Consider the following 17,520-nt stretch of genomic DNA (forward strand, 5'->3'; position numbering starts at 1 on the left):
GAGGAGCTGGAAGAAACATTTCTAATCTTTCCAAGGAAGGCACCACCCCAAACAAAAACTCCTTGCCAAGACCCACCTGCTATGATGGAGGCCTGTGTTTTGATGCCTTGAAGCCCTTGAAACCAAGACACTAGAATCTGGACTCTGAGTGGAGCTTCCTGTTTGTGCCTCTAATCTTTGACTCTGAGATGCAAGTGAATCCGAGGAATAGACTCTTAGGGGGTCAGCCCCTCAAAAGGATGAGGTCGCCATGATCTTATTCCAGAGCTCCAGTACCCACATCCTATCTTCCTGTGTCAGAATCCAGCAGACCGTTTCCCTAGTCACGGAAATACTTGAAGCTTTGCTCTTTGTCATACTGAGCTCTTAATTGGCTTTGGCCCATCACACTGTTAGATATTAAGGCTACAATCCCCAGACTAAGTAGGTCTCCAGCTGGGGTAGGAGTCTCGGCCAAGACAGACAAGGAACAAGAACCTGCAGTCTGCTCCTTCACCCAGCCCCTATAGTCAGCTTTTTAGGACTGAGAAACTGATACAAGATCCCAATTTACTTTTTCCTTATCTTCCATTCCACTGACAGGAAACCCTAGAAGAGACACTTAAAGGCCAGAAGAAGCAGCCCAGGAGGAGACAGCAGAAAGATGGGAAGTGGAGTCAGCGCTGAGGACAAAGAACTGGCCAAGAGATCCAAGGAGCTGGAAAAGAAGCTGCAGGAGGATGCGGACAAAGAAGCCAAGACTGTCAAGCTGCTACTGCTGGGTGAGCGAGATGGGAAGATGAGCCAGAGAAGGAGAAGGTCCTGCTCCTTCCTGCTTATCCTGGATGGAGGTGGGTTTTAGCCCGCCCCATGGGGAGGAGAGAGGGCAGGTCATTTTTCTCTCCCCATCCAGTCTCAGGCTAGGGGCTCAGGAGCTCTAGAGCGGAGCACGGCCACCCCCAGGGAGATGCAGAACGCTCATCCTTGAACCAGGAACAGTGCAAGGGTCAGGATGGACCCACCCATCTCCAAATCTAACCAAACCTAACACCTCATGGCTTGGCAAATACTGTGAACCCTGGGCTTGCAGACATTGACCCAATCTGCAGTCAGAGAGGTGAGTCAAGGACTCAAGAAAGCACAGCGGACTCAGAAGTCCTACCATATAGTCGGTGTCATGTTGTCCTAGGGACAAGCCCACTTGCCAAGTATACCGGTTCCTTCTCATTGCTTTCAGTAATAATCTTAGAAGTAGGGAGCCTGGGAGGGTGGATGGAGTCTTTAGCTACCGCGGTGCTTTCCTGGCTCTCTATGCAGTAGCTGCCTCTACAGCCCCTGCCAGATGGGAGCTTTGTCCCCTAGATGAGCTCCTAAGCAGATCACAGGTCTGGGCTGAAAAAAGCAAAGCGCCTCAGTGGCCAGTAGGAGAAACTAATCACGGCTGTAAATAGAACCAAGAAAATAAAGAGTTTGGGACAGCCAGCTTAGAAAAAAATCCCCAGTGGTAGTACAGAGGGAGGTAGCTGGAGCAGGTGGGGTCTATACAGCAGAAGACTGGCTGGCTGCAATGCGTTTCCAAGCCTATGAGCAGCCTGGGAACTGGAGCCCCAGGCTAAGGGCACCTCCCCTCCCCCAACTGATCTGTGGCATGGCTCTAAGGACTCACTCAAAGAGCATTCTTCTGTCAGCTGGACCCAGACTTCGAGTTGCCCAGGAGGCTAAAGAAAGGGGAAGAGAGATGGCAAGGCCACTGGGAGATCTTTTAAGCCTAATCGGCTTCCTTCTACATTCAGGATAAGCAGCTTAGAGGTAACAAGCAAAGGCTAAGGCAGAGGGCATTAAGGCACCAGGGGTTGTCTGTGTACAGGCTGAGGGAGAGGGCTGAGGGTGTGTGGGGTTTTGATGGAGGAACAGAGAATGTGAAAGACGGTATTAGGACATTTTAGTTAACAAAGGAAACAGCATACTGATGAAAACACAGCATTTCAGTGAAGTGATCCAGCTCTCTCCAGTCCTGCCCCAAGATCATTCTCATTCTCCTGAGTAAAAATGGTCAGAGAGGAGAAATGTGTTAACAGAATTCTCCTGAATCGGTCCGTGGTTCTCAATGAGATTTTGCCACACCCCGCAGCCCTGCCAGGATGGAGACATTTGGAAAGCTCCGGAGACATTTTTGGTTGTCACAGCTGGAAGAGTGGAGTGCTATTGGCTTCTAGTGGGTGGAGGCCAGGAGTGCTGCTAAACACTCTACAACACGCAGAACAGACCCCCACAAAAAAAGAATCATGCAGCCCAAAATGTCAACAGCGCAGAGGTTAAGAAGCTCTGCTCTGAATCCTGATTGAATGGCCTGAGCTTGCGGCTGGCAGAAATGGAGAGCGGTGGGGATCCCTAGCACTGTCCCCTCACTCAGCTCCCAGGCAAGCAGGGGCCACCTCACTGGAGGGCTGGGGAGAGCTGGCGGGAATAAGCGTTTCTCCCTGCAGGTGCTGGGGAGTCGGGAAAGAGCACTATCGTCAAACAGATGAAGTAAGTAGGAACAAAGCCCTGAGGGACCAGGGGAGGGGGAGAACTCATAGAGCCAGGGAGGCTCCTGGAGGAAGGGCGCTTCAGCCTTAAGGAACCCGTACATAAAGGATATAAAGGACCCAATGCTCATCATCCGCATGCCCCTTGCCCCTCATCCCCACTTTGGGGTGGCAGTAGGAATAGAATGGGTTATTATGACCCTTTAAATCTTCCCAGATTCCTAGTCCCTTAGGTCTGGTTTCTCAGGCCAGCTAAGGGTGAGGCGTGTACTCCTCACAGGATCATTCATCAGGATGGCTACTCGCCAGAAGAATGCCTGGAGTACAAGTCCATCATCTATGGGAATGTGCTGCAGTCCATCCTAGCCATCATCCGGGCCATGTCCACCCTAGGCATCGACTATGCTGAACCAAGCTGTGCGGTACGTGGTTAACGGTATGTGGTTAAGGGAGGGAGAAATGGCTAAACAGATCAGCGGTCAACAAGCTATGAGGAAACATGGGTCAGAAAAGTTTGGTGTAACTAAAATCCCACCTGCTGAGCTTCAACTCTTTCTACTTCAGTCCTGGATAAGGATGCAGTTCCTACCTTTGTAATAAGTGTTTACAAAAATCTGCTCTCAGCTTCCTCTGCCTTTTTGGCTTATTTTACCATTTAAATGGCCCCCCCCATGGCCATGGAACTTTTATAAGCTCAATCCCCGCAGCAGAGGGCCCACGTTTCACGGTGGCACACTTCTGGACCGAGCCTGGAGGTCGGAAACACCACAGAGGAAGCCCCAGAGACCTCTGCTCTCTGCTAGGCATCCCAGGACTGGAGAGATTGCCACTCTCTACATCTCAGAAGCCCACTCAAAACCTAATCAGTATGTTTTCTTAGAATCTCACTGGACACTGACGCCACTTCAGGCTTTCGTAGCAATGCAAAATTCTTTCCTTCCAGCAGTATTCCCAGAAGCTTCCTGAAAGGCCAGGACTCCTGAGTAGTTCTCAGCCAGGTTTCTGCCTTACAGGACGACGGGCGACAGCTCAACAACCTGGCCGACTCCATTGAGGAGGGCACCATGCCCCCTGAGCTGGTGGAGGTCATCAGGAACTTGTGGAAGGACGGTGGGGTGCAGGCCTGCTTCGACAGAGCTGCAGAGTACCAGCTCAACGACTCGGCATCTTAGTAAGACTCTGGGGAAGTGGAAGGGTGAGGTGTAAGCCACTTTTTAGAAATCGCACTCAGCCTAAATTTCCAGTCACTGAGAGCTGGACACCCCAGGGCTGAATTCAGTTTGTATGTTTTATTAGGCTTCAGCAGTGCTCTACTGGGCTTCAAATTTAATGCCTTTGGATAGGAACATCTGACCCTATCTAAAGCCATTAGAGTAGTTCTCACTACTCTGAATTGCTTTACTCCAGCTCACTGCAGCCTATAAAGCTGAAGACCCAACATTCAAAACAGAAGGGCTCTGTTTAGCAGCCCTCTTAATTCATTCACGTAGCCTCTCCTTTCAGAACTATGAACACTAGGATGGCCCTGAAGTTCTGCCACACTCTCCCAGGAGGCATGTGATTCATGATGGCCCTTTCAGGGTTGAATTTTCTAGCTGGTAACCCAGGCTCTACTTAGGCCAATAACCAAAAATTAAAGTCCCCTTCACCCACAGCATCTTATGTCAGGGTGCTAGGGCATGGGTCAAAGAAACTGCCAGAGCAAACCAAAGAAAGCTGGTCAGAGATTAGAGAGAACCAAATTTGCAAAGCTGGTTCCAAAAACATAAGGCACACAGAGTCTATTAATATTATCTCAAACAGCAAAGTATCACAGATGGGCATTAGCTTCAGAGTCAAACAGAACTGGGCTTAGCCCTTATTCTGTGGCTTGACCTTGTAATTACGTTATCCTTCATGCACGCGTACACGCACACACGCATGCACACTCACTCACTCACCGAGGCCCAGGCATTGCTACGTGTATTAGGTCATCACCTCATTTAATCTAAACAATAAGCCTTCAAGTATTTTTTATTAATCTCATTTACAGATAATAAAACTAAGGTTCAGAGAAGTTAACTAACTTGCCCAAAGTCATACGGGTAAATGGCAGAGGCTGGATTTAAATTAAGGTCTATTTAACCACAAAGTTGAACGTTTTTTACGATATACCACAATGCCTCTTGACCCTGGACAAATTATTTCACTCCTCAGAATTTTTCCTTCATCTGTAAAGTGGGATATGAAAGTTAAAGTCTTATGAGGTTTTAAATGTGAAAATGCCTGGCACACAGTAGGCACTTGTGTTCACTTTCCTTCCTTCTCTCAGTCATATCTCTTCACATCTGCCTCCAACTTCTTTTTAAAACTTTTTTATGGTAACTGTCAAACATACACAAAAGGAGAATAACATCATGAATCATCTGGCTTCAGCTGTTATCAACACGTGGCCACTCTGATTTCATCTCCATCCCCCACTGGATTATTTTGAAGTAAATCCCAGATATCCTAAAATTTCATCCTAAAAATTTCATTTACATCTCTAAAAATAAAAATTTTTTAAAAAAGATATCACAACATAATCATTACACCTAAATATTTAATAATCCCCTAACGTTGTCAGATATCCAGGTCAATGTTCATTCAAATTTCCCCAATTATGTCAAATGTTTTTCCCCAACTCGATTCGAGATATAACAAAGCCCATGCATTGCAGTGATTCATGTCTTACATGTCTCTACGATCTCTTTTAATCTCCTGCTTCTTGATGAAACTTTTGGCATCCATTTGAAACACCAAATCTCATTCAAGGTTCTAGAAAACCTTGTAGTCAGGTAAAATGCAAAGAAAAGTTATCTGACTTGACTGAAATGAGGCGGAAACTGCCTCGAATGGGCTTGGGCCTTAGACCATCCCCCACTTCCTTTTGTAAGGGCACATGAGAATTTGAAGGACAGAATCCTAGATTTTACAATATGGATTCCAGCACTGGGTCTATCACCAAGTTAGTTGTATGACTTCGGCTAAGACTCTTTACCTTTCTTGGCCTTGGCTGCGGAAAATGTAACATCATCAGTGCCAATCACTTTTCTCTAGCTACCTGAACCAATTAGACCGGATTACAGCCCCCGACTACCTCCCTAACGAGCAAGACGTACTACGATCCAGAGTAAAAACCACAGGCATCATTGAGACCAAGTTTTCCGTCAAAGACTTGAACTTCAGGTAAGTATGTGGTCCCCTGAAGGCAACACAGACACTTCAGATATCACAAAAGGGCATGGGCACATTTCCTGACCTTCACTAACGTCCAGGCTGAATTAATGTCCTACTTTCCCCCTTTCCCATCTTACTAACTGGCCCCAGAGTGGCTACCTTTCTGGGGGTAAACATCAAGTGCATGTAGGTCATAAGCATACCTATGAAATAGCTGTTTCTTCCCTCAGGATGTTTGATGTGGGAGGGCAGAGATCAGAGAGAAAGAAGTGGATCCACTGCTTTGAGGGAGTCACCTGCATCATTTTCTGTGCAGCCCTCAGTGCCTATGATATGGTGCTGGTGGAAGATGACGAAGTGGTGAGTTCCCCCATGACCCTTCCTCTAAGCTTCGTGTCACTTCAGTGCCCCACATGGGTGATTTCAGCTAATACGGACCGTCTAGCAGTCTTCTTTCTAACAGATCAATCCATATCTCAGGCAAATGATCCTAGAAAAACCTTCTTCTGCAGGTTCTAGTTAGCACTTTAGAGCTTTAGACTTACTGAAAGTGAGCTTAGTCTCAGATTAGACATCCAAGGATCACTTGGACAGCACAAAGCTCATAGAAAGAACTAAGTATTGAAGGGATTAGGGATTTTCAACTCGGGAAAAGTAAAGGAGTTATACTTTGTGCTCTCCAAGGGTGCCTGTGGAAGTGAAGGATAGGAGATGAAAATGCAGAGCAGAAAAAAACATATGATGTGCTTCTTTACACAACATGATAGAGTTTGAACTGCTGACCTTACTTGGAAGCCTAAACATATACTGAGTGCCCAGGAGAGATGGCAAACCACACTAAAAAGAGATACGCTACTCCCTACCTTTCCTTTTACATTTGGAGCACTAGTCTCTCCAAGAAAAGGAGGTAGACAAGATACCTCCAAAGCCCACTCTGGTACCTCTGCTGGTTATTTCCTCTTAACAGAATCGTATGCATGAGTCATTGCACCTGTTCAACAGCATATGTAACCACAAGTTCTTTGCGGCTACTTCCATTGTTCTCTTTCTCAACAAGAAGGACCTCTTTGGGGAAAAAATCAAGAAAGTCCATCTCAGCATTTGTTTTCCAGAGTATGATGGTAAGTGTCAAGGGCTGGAGACCATGGTAATGCTTTCTTAGTAATGACTGGTGATTAGCTCATTTCCTATACCAAGCAGACATAAAGGAACTTGTCTTTAAGGACTACTAAGTGTGACTCCTTTGTTTAGCCGAGTCAAAGATCCTTATTCCTTTAATATTCATTCCTCTTATGACCTTTATGATATTCAAGTGATACTTGGATGTCTAATCTAAGAAACTTGGGCATTTAGTAATAGGTTTAAATTCAGATGTCTCTAAAATAGAGCAGACGTTAGATGTGGGAGAACCACCAACCATTGAGATACCTACCAGAAACTAAGGGTGGAGACATAGAGACACCTCTCCTTAATTTCTTTGCTCACCTCAAGCGAGAAACACTGGAATGCAAGAGGGGACCCTCCCTCCATAAGTAGGCCCTCCAACTGCAGCTGTTTGACACAGCATTTTGAGGATCAAGTCAGTCACCTAAAACGTTAAGTGGGCAACTAAGAAAGGTTAATTTATCCCACTTTTTCACTATTTTTCTGGAAAACCAGGAAACAACTCTTACGAGGATGCAGGGAATTATATCAAGAGTCAGTTCCTTGACCTCAACATGCGAAAAGATGTCAAAGAAATCTATAGTCACATGACCTGTGCTACAGACACCCAAAATGTCAAATTTGTATTCGATGCAGTTACAGATATTATCATCAAAGAAAACCTCAAAGACTGCGGGCTCTTCTAACCTTCACTATTTCTCAAGTATACCTTCTATCAACAGGCTTGGAATCTGGGTAATTTCAAGCAGAAAATTACGGGTCAATATACCATGACATGGAGAATGAATGCCTCCTCCCTTGGAGATAGAGTATGCGTGATTGTAACCGTGTCTCACACATTCTTCTCAAAGTGGGATAGCTAGTGCAGTGTAAAGGGCACAAGGCCAGGAGTCAGAAGACCCAGGTTCCAGTCTCAGTTCTGCAATTTACTACAAAATGTAAATATTTCATTTCTCTGAGCCTTGAATTCCTCATCTATAAAATGAAGATAAATTCTCTACTGCTTCACAGGGTTATTCTGATGATCACAAACATAAGTGAAGGGAAGGCACGTAAAGGCTGTGTTCATCACAGAAAGAAATCCAATATAAAGCTGCCATTTATGAAATTCAACACTAGGCTTTTAGATGAACCATCCCAAACAAAACAGCAAAAACAGTCAGAAATAAAACCTCAATAAACGTACCACTCCTTTTTATTATCAGACCTTTATGTGCCTTAGCTCAGAGATCTGGATCACTGACTAGCAGATATGTTTGTTAGTTTCTAAGGCACATATCTAAAACCATCATCTTCATTAAACAGAGACTATCCCTCTGCTCCCCAAGCTGCCAAAAAGCCTGTTTTTTCATCTCTATAAGTAACTGTTTCTCAGCTACACAAGATACTTTCTGAATAAACTTGGACATTAACACACTCCCACTTACAGTATTGATTTTATTGCTGCCGCTTCCCCATCACAACTTAGAATAAGTGAACAATTCTAAAATTCTCATTTCAACTGCTATATATTTCAGGAGAACAAAAAAGGCAGCTGATCTTGCTTTAGGCACTAAAAATCTTTGCAGCTGTGTCCACGTTTTCATCCTGGCTGAAAACAACATCTCCCCTAGCAGACCAATAAGTAAATTATTCCTTTGAGGAGAAACGAAGCTTGTATTTATCTTGACAGGAGGTGGTGAAGTCAAGTATAGATTTAGCATTTACAACTACTAGTGAGGAAGGCTCTTGGCATCAAGATGTAGTATAGAAAAGAGTCAATTAAAATGAAAATATGCTCCTTGCCAGAAACACACATCACACTTAGGCTACTACTAGCAATATTGATACTAGAAAGCCATATGAACTTGAAATACACTCAAATTTGCAGCTGTTAAAATTGGATTCATTTAATAGTCTTTCTGATTCCTTGAAAAGAAACCAACTTGGGAAAATTACCAGAGAAATAAGGGAAACTACTCTGCCTACTGCAGATCAAAAAACTTAAGCCAATGAAAAAACCTGGGCAATACTAATATATTGCATCCAAGAGCTGTTCAGGGACCATTCTAAATGGTAATGCTCTATCACTAACCTGTTTGCTTTAAGTCAACATACAGAGGTTCTGAGTCTTTTCTATTTTTTTCTATCATGGATCTTTCTGGCATGCTGATGAAACCCATGGGCCTCTTCTCAGAGTATTTAAAAACACATAAAACTCAGAGAATTACAAAGAAAAGCAACCTACTGAATATAGTTCTATCTATGCAGCTCTAACGCTCCAGGTTAAGAATCCACGCTACAGGCGCCAAATGTAATTTATCCCATTTATTCCACCTTCACATAGGGTAGCCAGCCCACTTCCCCCCAAATAATACCAGATTGTGTCTTTTTATTAACTTTTCCTTATCTCTGACTCAAGGCAGGAATTGGTTATGGTCCAAACTGTAAAAGCCTAACCCAGACTGCTTGGTTATTGATGATCATCTGGAACCTACCCTGTAGTATGAACCGACCCTATGGCAGGAAAAGAGCCAGTGGGGTAGGTCCTTTGGTAGACCAATCTGTAGCAGAACACGGGTGTTAGTTTAAATTTTTCTCTGGTAGACATCGCAACTTTTAATTGGTATGTAAACAAATTCACACAAGCCACCTTCTATGAAAACTGTGCAAAAAAGTTTATTTTGGAGGCTGGATGCAGAAGTAGCAGTGCCTATAGCAACTGCGTTCTATAGCTGCTTTACCGAGGTTAGGATCTGGTTAGGTTATTCATCTTACAGTGTCTTCAAGCTAAAACTCTTCTGGCGAGTCTACGTGGGATAAAACTTTGAGGCATTGGTCATCCATTCACCTGTACCTTAGAACAAAGTCAACATAATTTTTTGAAACTCTTGGCCAACATTGGGCTCTCATAGAGTAAAGGCAAGAGTACGTCATGTCAAACGCTCTGGATAGGCTTCCAAGAGGCATTAATCCTCACCCCAGCTTGTCTGTCAGGCCCAGAGAAGGTTTCCAAACCTCACACTGTTTAGAGCTAGAGACAAAGTACACTAGTGCTTCTCCTACATGTCGGCTTATTTTTATCTCATGGACTTTGATTCATGTGCATGAATGTTCTTTGCATAAAATAGCTGCGAGAAAGCTAACCAAAATTAACCCATATACTCATTCTGCTGTCTTTATGTCTTTTGCTTCATTTTAAATTTACACTAACTATAACTGTTAAATCTGATGTATTTTTATGTCATTAGAAATTCTTTTCTGTAACAATGTAGGTCGGAAACAAATATTCAGCCCTATTTTCATGAACTGTAATCTTAATTCTTAGAATGTTAAAGCTAGAAGGAACATATAAACACATTCCAGGCCCATCGCTAGCAATTTATAAATAAGAAACTGAGCCCACCACGGAGGTGGAGTATCTATTATCGAAATCACACTGCTAGGCAGGAGCAGAGCGAGAACTCCAAAACGGGTCTTCTGAATCAAAAGCCATTGGTCTTTCTATGTGCACCATGCAACCAACAGCCCACCATACACTGTAAGGTCAAAGCCAATTTTCTCATTCTAAGCTCCTCTTACTCCCAACCAAATTCTTGGTTATTTTTTTAAATTGTCATCTCTTAAATCATATTTAACAAAATCATCTCCAAACTAAATACAAATCAGTCTCACAATGGAATGTGAAATTAGCATAAAATAAAAATAGAAATAGCTTTGTCAGAGGTATAATTTCTTGCTCGTATCCTTAGAGGGCAAAGCTCATCGTGTATTCCCTTGCGTTGCACGATTAGACACTGACGACGGTAAACCAAATGTCCATTAGGTTCCATTTCATATGTAAAGTTGATAAAATCTTTTTTTTTTTTTAATACAGTATGATTGATACACAAGGACATATACTTTATGATTCCACTTATATGAGGTATCTAAAGTGGTCAATTTTATAAAGGCAAAATAGAATGATGGTTACCAGAGGCTGCGGGGAGGAGTTATTGTTTAACGGGTATGTTTCTGGAGATGGATGGTGGTGATGATGGTTGTGTAACAACGTAAATGTAGTTACTATCACTTAACTATACACCTTAAAATGATTAAAATGGTACGTTTTATGCTATGTATATTTTACTACAATAGAAAAAATGGAAAAAATACAATATAATTGGAATTGTGCTTTTATGTCTTTGTGGATAAAAAGATTGAGGAAAAGCAGCACATTGCAGTCTTAAAAGCAACGTAAAAGACACTTACTTGTAACAGTTCCTATTCTGATAAAAAGGTTCACTTACATGTACCCCAAACAGTCCAAGCCAGGGTAACCCATTGCCAAGGTGAGAAATAACAGCATCCAAAACACACTCTCTACTTGGAGATGTGCTGCAGCCCAGAGCATGCCGGCCATGCTGGGCGGAGGTGGTGGGGAAGGGTGAGGAGCGCGTACCTCCCACTGCCCGCTCTACCAGGTGCATGCAGCCCCGGAGCAGATTCCAGCAGGACTTCAGTGCTGGGCCAGGGGCTGCAAGTGTGCCAAGGCCTCTGGTGGTCCTGCTACATGAAAGCCTGAAGACATTTCTAAGGTCTAACAGACCTACTGCAAAAGGGAACTTTTCTGCCTTTTGGCCATGAAAAAGCACTAGTATGGAAAAAAACAAAACAAAACTGGATTTAAATGCAAAACAAAACCCTTTTTATCCTGCTTCACAAATTTTAGAGCAATTTATAGCTGAAATTCATTTCGGGTCTTCAAAATGAATATGGGAAATGATGCTGAGAAAAGACCACTATCTACAGTGAATATCTTCGTTGGTATTGCCTTAGATTACCTTTTTGTAGTGCAGTATAATCCTGAGTATTGTGAATATTTACAGAGCACTTATATATTCTATTTGATGAGAGCCATAGGACATCATAGCTGGAAAGAGTAATTAAGTCTGTTTTAGGTAACAGATGAGGGATGTTAGACTGAAAAGACCAGAACTCAGCATGCCCAACAACTCTCCCTCATAAAATTCACAGAGGTCTCAGGGCCTTCATCCTACATGAGCAAGAATGAACAGTTACAACAGGTAATTTCTTGTGATTTGTTGTGTCTACTGGGAATCTCTCATACACATCAACAAGCTTCTTGGTAAAATGGATAACCCAAAGGAGTATGGCTGCAGGAACAGGGGGACAGTAGAGGATAGAAGATAAAGAAATCAAACTGTATAGAATTTAACATTCCAGTTGTCAAAGTTCTTACAGCTAATGAATGCTAATACAGAGACAGTGTATTCACTAATATTTGATTATTTCTATTTTGTTCATTCCCACTTGATTTCAGGCAAAGAAAACATTAGCACTGGGCATACACAGCCTTTAATATCTGACTCCTCGATCATCCTTACCTACCCCTTCCGAAGCCCTCAAAAACTTTCAGTATACGGTTATATTGAGGCTAGCTATCTTTGCTCTTTATACACCAACTGTAAATGAACATTCATGCATTTACACAGGTACCTCTGTCACAGAATAACCTTTATTTTGGTGTATCTTTCAATTTTCACTGCATAATTAAATGCATTAAACATGTTTGCAAACCCCAAGTTTCTTGTTTTGTCTTTAATTTTGTATAAAAATTAAACAGTCTATCTAAAATGTAGGAATGTTTTGAAGAGTCCTCTTAATAATTTTGGTGGAAGGCACTTTTAAGTCATGTACAAAAGGTGCTTCTTATTGGCAAATAAAAAATAATTTAGCTGTTCATTCACTAGTGATTTTGAGGTTATCTGTCTACTATTTGTGTTGATCTTTAATATTAGGTCCTATTCAGTTATCCCCAAATGTTGGTCCAGGTTAGCTGCATCAGAAACACCTAAGAAACTTATTTAAAAATACATGTCTGATATCTTAATGTAGGAGTTAACCAAGGAATTTATGATTTTAATCTTGCATCTCAGGCATCTACTCCTGTATAACATTCCCTATTATGTCTTAGTCCTCAGAAGACTTGAGTCAGGCCACATCTAGGCCTGACACAGTATCAGAAAAAAACTGTCCTGCCCTGACTTGTTCTAAAGAGTTCTGAAATATGCTCTCCTCAGCAAAAGTAACTCATAAAAGGTTATCAGAAAATTGGGTTTGGGGTCGGGGGGTGTTTAAAACCTAAAAAAACGGTAAAGAAACAAAGATCCTGACTGTCCTGGAAGACAGTTCCCCAGTACCTCACGTACATCTTCCTTTTACTTCTCAGTAGTTAATAGCGAGATCAACTTCCAATTTCAGGCCTCAAAGCAGCCTGGTTTTCTCTTGTGCTTGGACAGCTATGAAGCTATGTGGACAGCTATGGCTGGTCCAAAGTCAGAGTTCTCATTTGTACTATAAAGACAAGTAGAATACAAAAATTCCCTGTTAGTACTGGGAAACTGATATAACTTTGTTCTTAAAGTCAGTATCACATATGAAAGATTTCACAAGTAATAAGAGTGAAGGGAATTGGTGCTGTTTTAGGTTTTTATAAATGAGAAGACTGCAATTTTTTGAACATCTAGAAAGGGGGAAAAAAAAAAAATCAGTCAATGGTGGAGTTTACCTGGAATGAGACTAACTTTACCTTATGCGTAACTGCCGGTACAGCAAGGAGCTCTGAGACAGCAAACTCCAGAACTATGCTAAGCAAATGGATAACTATATGAAGTAGCTAGTCAGGCCAGGCAAGCAATGTCCAAAGAAAGTTACAGCTGCAAATGGTGGCCCAGATATAAGAATGTACACAAATGAATTAGAAGAACCAGCAGTTATTTTTAAATACTCCAAAGTGTGCATATAATAAAACACAAATAGAATACATAAGAGAATAAAAAATATACGAGAACAGTGTTTTAAAAATTTGGTCCATCTATTCTTAGAATGTAGCACCTTGTGAAAATTAACAATCCATCAGTGAAATAATAAAATGGTATACTAGATTTAGAAATCAAACTGTCGAAGATAAAATGTCATCTCAAGATCCACTTATGAATACTTGTAAGAGTTTTTGGAATTTTCATGCCAAGAGGTGAAATCTGTTCTAAGAATAAATTTTATAAGGTTAGTGAAAACTGGCCATTAAGAAGCAAAATACTTCCTCTTTACAGAGAGCCTAATAGATGGCAATTCTACAGCCCAAGGCTTTAATTAGGTGGAGAAGATATGACTGTCAAAAAATAAAGCTATTATTTCTGTCCTTCCTGCTAGGGTCTATTAAACACTGTTCTTTATTAAAATTTAATTTTCTTAGACGTGCTGATTTCTTAGATGGTCCAAAGCCTGGCCACCTCAATTCTGATACATGACCTATGACAATCTCCAGCATTCTCCACAGACAAGACACAAGGCAATTTTTAGTTTCTTTGATTACAAATATCAATCCTTTTTCTCCATGCTAGTAGATATGATGTTTCATCCCCACATTCTGGCTCTGCTGTAAGAAAAAAATCTTTTATTTTAAAATACAATAGTGATTTGCAAGACTGATGATAAGAATAACCGTTTTAAAATTATAGACTGCTAGCCTACTGGCCAAGAATCAATCTCTAAGATGGAGCGAAGTGATTTTGACTTAAAGCATATTTGAAAACCACTGACTTATATTGTGTCTCAAGGAATGTGCATTTAGATAAATTATCTGGAATGGTGTGGCAGGGGAGATGATCTTAATGTAAATACAGAACAAGATAAATGGTGTAGTGGCAGAAAAGTGGAGAACTACTGTTTTTCATTAATAGAAGGGCTAAAAAAATGAATGTATCAGATAGATGTATTCAAATGAAAATATAAAATGCATTTCAAAGTAAAATTAACTTTTTTGGATTATCTGTTATTTTGGGTTATCAACAATACCATCCCATTAACCCAGACTACAAAAGGACTACAGTTAAAACAACATTGGACCAGGTCTCATTCCAGATGATCCTATATTACAGAATACAATAAGAAAAAGATATATTCAAAATGAACAAGTACTATCGACCCTATTTACATTGTGGGTATAAGTCAAACACCAACTGAAGCTAATATTCTTGCTTTCAGATCCAATTTTCCCAACCCTAAACCCTGCTAGATAATAGTTTTCCATCTGCATAGTTATATTTTTCCAAAAAGGTGTAAGAAAAAAAAAAACTACTAACAAAGGCACCGAACTACTGTGGCTTGCTTTCTGAACCAGCTTTGATGACCATGAAACTTATTTTTTCTTTTAAACTAGTGAAAGGTCACATTAAAATATGAAATAGAATTCAATCCTAAAAGATTGGACCCCATAAGGCACTGCTCAAACTACTGATACGGAATGCCCATAATGCATTCTCTTCATTTGCCTTCTTCCAATGGACCATTCAATATTTAATGACATTTGCTGTACATTGTACAAAAGGACCCGCAGGCTAAGGTGAACATAGCTCTCCACACGACCAAAACGTAAATTTGGAAAATGGATTAGGACTGCTTATCACTTACACAGATAGGACAAAAGACCCTCAGTCTGGCCAAGATTCAACAATACTATTATACCAAAAGACTAGACCTTCAGGGAACCCTTCTTCCTAAACCCATTTTCAGACAAAGGCCAAAGCACACTCAGTGGGGGCAAAAAGAAACAGTAGAAAATATTCCAGAGAGGACTAGTTACAAACAGGAACAAACCTGGACTCTTTACTCACCATTTTAATACTGCTGCCAACTATAACAGATTAAAATCTGTACACACGACAAAGTGGAAAAAGGTCCCAAAATGCAATAGTTTCGGCAAAAGAAGGCACTAACTAAGGATTACTACAATTAACATTGCTACAATAAAAACAACGGCAAACAAGGGTTTGGCACCACATTTACAAAGTAGAAGCATGCGCTATTAATACACTTCAGGTGTTTCCCAAGAGAAACAGCCATGGGAGATGAAAAACAAGGGGCATCTTTTACAAAACTCCCCATGACAGACAGACAAGCAAGAATCAAAGCGGTCAATTTAGTAGCTATGTAGCAGCAAAGTCACTGGTTCTGTTTCAAATTTAGCAATTTGCATTTCTGACTGGCAGATGCCCTGTGTGTGTCTGGATTCAAGAAGCTGACTTTATCATACTACAGAAGCATTTATCTAGTAAGCATAAACCAGGTTAACTTTCAACCCTAAGCTTTAAAAAAAAAAAAAAAGAGCTAGAATCCTATTACAAAACTCTCCAATATAATTACCATTTAGAAATCATAATGGTACTTTCAAAAGGAAAGTAACATAAATTTCATCCAAAAATGCCATAATTATTGCCCCAATACTATGAAGAATTAAGTAATTACGGAAAAATTGTTTTGACCATATCAAGAGTTAAAAACAGAGTCCTACTAAGAGGAATATTTTCAGGATGATCTCATCATGTGCATAGTTAAGACTCTGTGTTTTAATAGATTCTTTTGCAAACAGAAAAATAAAATTTAGTAAAGTTATTCTTGATGAAAAAAAAAACTTTAAAAAAGAACTATTGGTTGTCTGTCAAGAAGGAAAAAAAAAGAGTAAGCTACATATTGAAGTTCTGGAATGCAGCACCTCAACTTCACATCTGCCCTAAACATTTGAGATTATGAAATCCAAGTGATGTCTTGATGAGTGAATCATACTTTACAACTGTTCCAATTCCAATGTCTGACTTTAGCATCTCGTGTCAATTAAGAGTTCCCTAATACAGAAGATTGTGCTAAAGAGTGCTAAGATTCTGCATGCTGCTGCCATTCCCTGGTCCCGTTCATGCTTGCAGCTGCCCAATGAGACAGCAAGAGAAGTCTGGTCTCAACACTCCACACTGTAATAACTAGAAAAAAAGAATATTCTTAATTAGAGGAAGTTTACAAAATCAAGAGATATCACTTCAGCACTATAACTAAATTGTTCAAAGTTTTACCTTTCATTGACGGCCACACTCTTCAATAGAGTCCACATTCCTTTAAGTTGTTTTTAATGATGACATCTGTAACGGCATCAAAAACAAACTGCACATTCTTGGTGTCTGTGGCACAGGTGAAGTGGGTGTAGATCTCCTTGGTATCTTTTCTTCTGTTCAGATCTTCAAACTGGCACTGAATGTAAGCAGCTGCTTCTTCATATGTATTGGAACCTGAAGCAGACACCAAATAGTCTCAGTTCAGATTATAACAGCTGCCTGAATTCAGTACCTAGTCAGGCCATCGCCATTTACTTATGAAGAGATGGAACATGACCCAAATGAATAGACGTATTTCTATATTTCTACAATCATTAGATTTTTCTTGAGAGCAGACCCATCACTGTAGGTAAAACAAAATCCTCACGAAGATCCAGGGAAACAAAACTTGAAGTTTCTCCTTCCCCTTTCATTTACTTTTCAGCTAAACAATCTAGAAAGTATAAAAGGAAATTAGGGAAGGAAGAGGATACAGTTCTAGAATATACCTGCTTAAAAGGTCAGAGAGCCTATGCTGCTTGGAGTGATCATGAAATAAACAATTCAAAAGGGTAAGCCATACTTCTTTTCAAAAGTCATTCCAGTTTTAAAGGAGTTTAGCCTCAAAGCCTTATGACAATAATTTAAACCACCAAAGGTAAACTAAGAGATGCAAAGGGAAAAGGCCTTGAATTATACAGTTTTTGGTAGTAAATTTTGTCATATATGAATTATATCTCAATGAA

At 40.9% G+C, this 17,520-nt stretch overlaps 2 protein-coding genes across 2 annotated transcripts in view; one reads left to right on the plus strand and one right to left on the minus strand.

Annotated features, from left to right (window-relative positions):
- The first annotated feature begins 15 nt into the window (after window positions 1-15).
- On the plus strand, window positions 16-7,643 carry GNAT2 (G protein subunit alpha transducin 2). Its single transcript, XM_011367701.2, has 8 exons — window positions 16-761; window positions 2,466-2,508; window positions 2,788-2,929; window positions 3,521-3,678; window positions 5,586-5,714; window positions 5,936-6,065; window positions 6,673-6,826; window positions 7,365-7,643. The coding sequence occupies exons 1-8, from the start codon at window positions 644-646 to the stop codon at window positions 7,553-7,555; spliced, it is 1,065 nt and encodes a 354-aa protein (XP_011366003.1). The 5' UTR covers window positions 16-643; the 3' UTR covers window positions 7,556-7,643.
- A 4,705-nt stretch (window positions 7,644-12,348) lies between these two features.
- Window positions 12,349-17,520, minus strand: part of GNAI3 (G protein subunit alpha i3) — a 37,010-nt gene continuing 31,838 nt past the window's right edge. Inside the window, exons 8-9 of the mRNA XM_011367708.2 lie at window positions 16,757-16,969; window positions 12,349-16,666 (exon numbers count right to left, since the gene is read on the minus strand). Of these exons, the coding sequence (XP_011366010.1) occupies window positions 16,779-16,969 (191 nt within the window). The 3' untranslated portion in view covers window positions 12,349-16,666; window positions 16,757-16,778. The remainder of the gene's footprint in view (window positions 16,667-16,756; window positions 16,970-17,520) is intronic.

Source organism: Pteropus vampyrus, unplaced genomic scaffold, assembly GCF_000151845.1.
Source record: "Pteropus vampyrus isolate Shadow unplaced genomic scaffold, Pvam_2.0 Scaffold6, whole genome shotgun sequence".
Lineage (NCBI taxonomy): Eukaryota > Metazoa > Chordata > Mammalia > Chiroptera > Pteropodidae > Pteropus > Pteropus vampyrus.

Bases quoted from the DNA above. Each gene is read 5' to 3' on its own strand.
- GNAT2 (XM_011367701.2), top strand. From the start codon at position 644: ATGGGAAGTGGAGTCAGCGCTGAGGACAAAGAACTGGCCAAGAGATCC. The intron at 2,930-3,520 runs GTACGTGGTTAA...TCTGCCTTACAG, and splicing joins ATGCTGAACCAAGCTGTGCG to GACGACGGGCGACAGCTCAA. The intron at 3,679-5,585 runs GTAAGACTCTGG...ACTTTTCTCTAG, and splicing joins CTCAACGACTCGGCATCTTA to CTACCTGAACCAATTAGACC.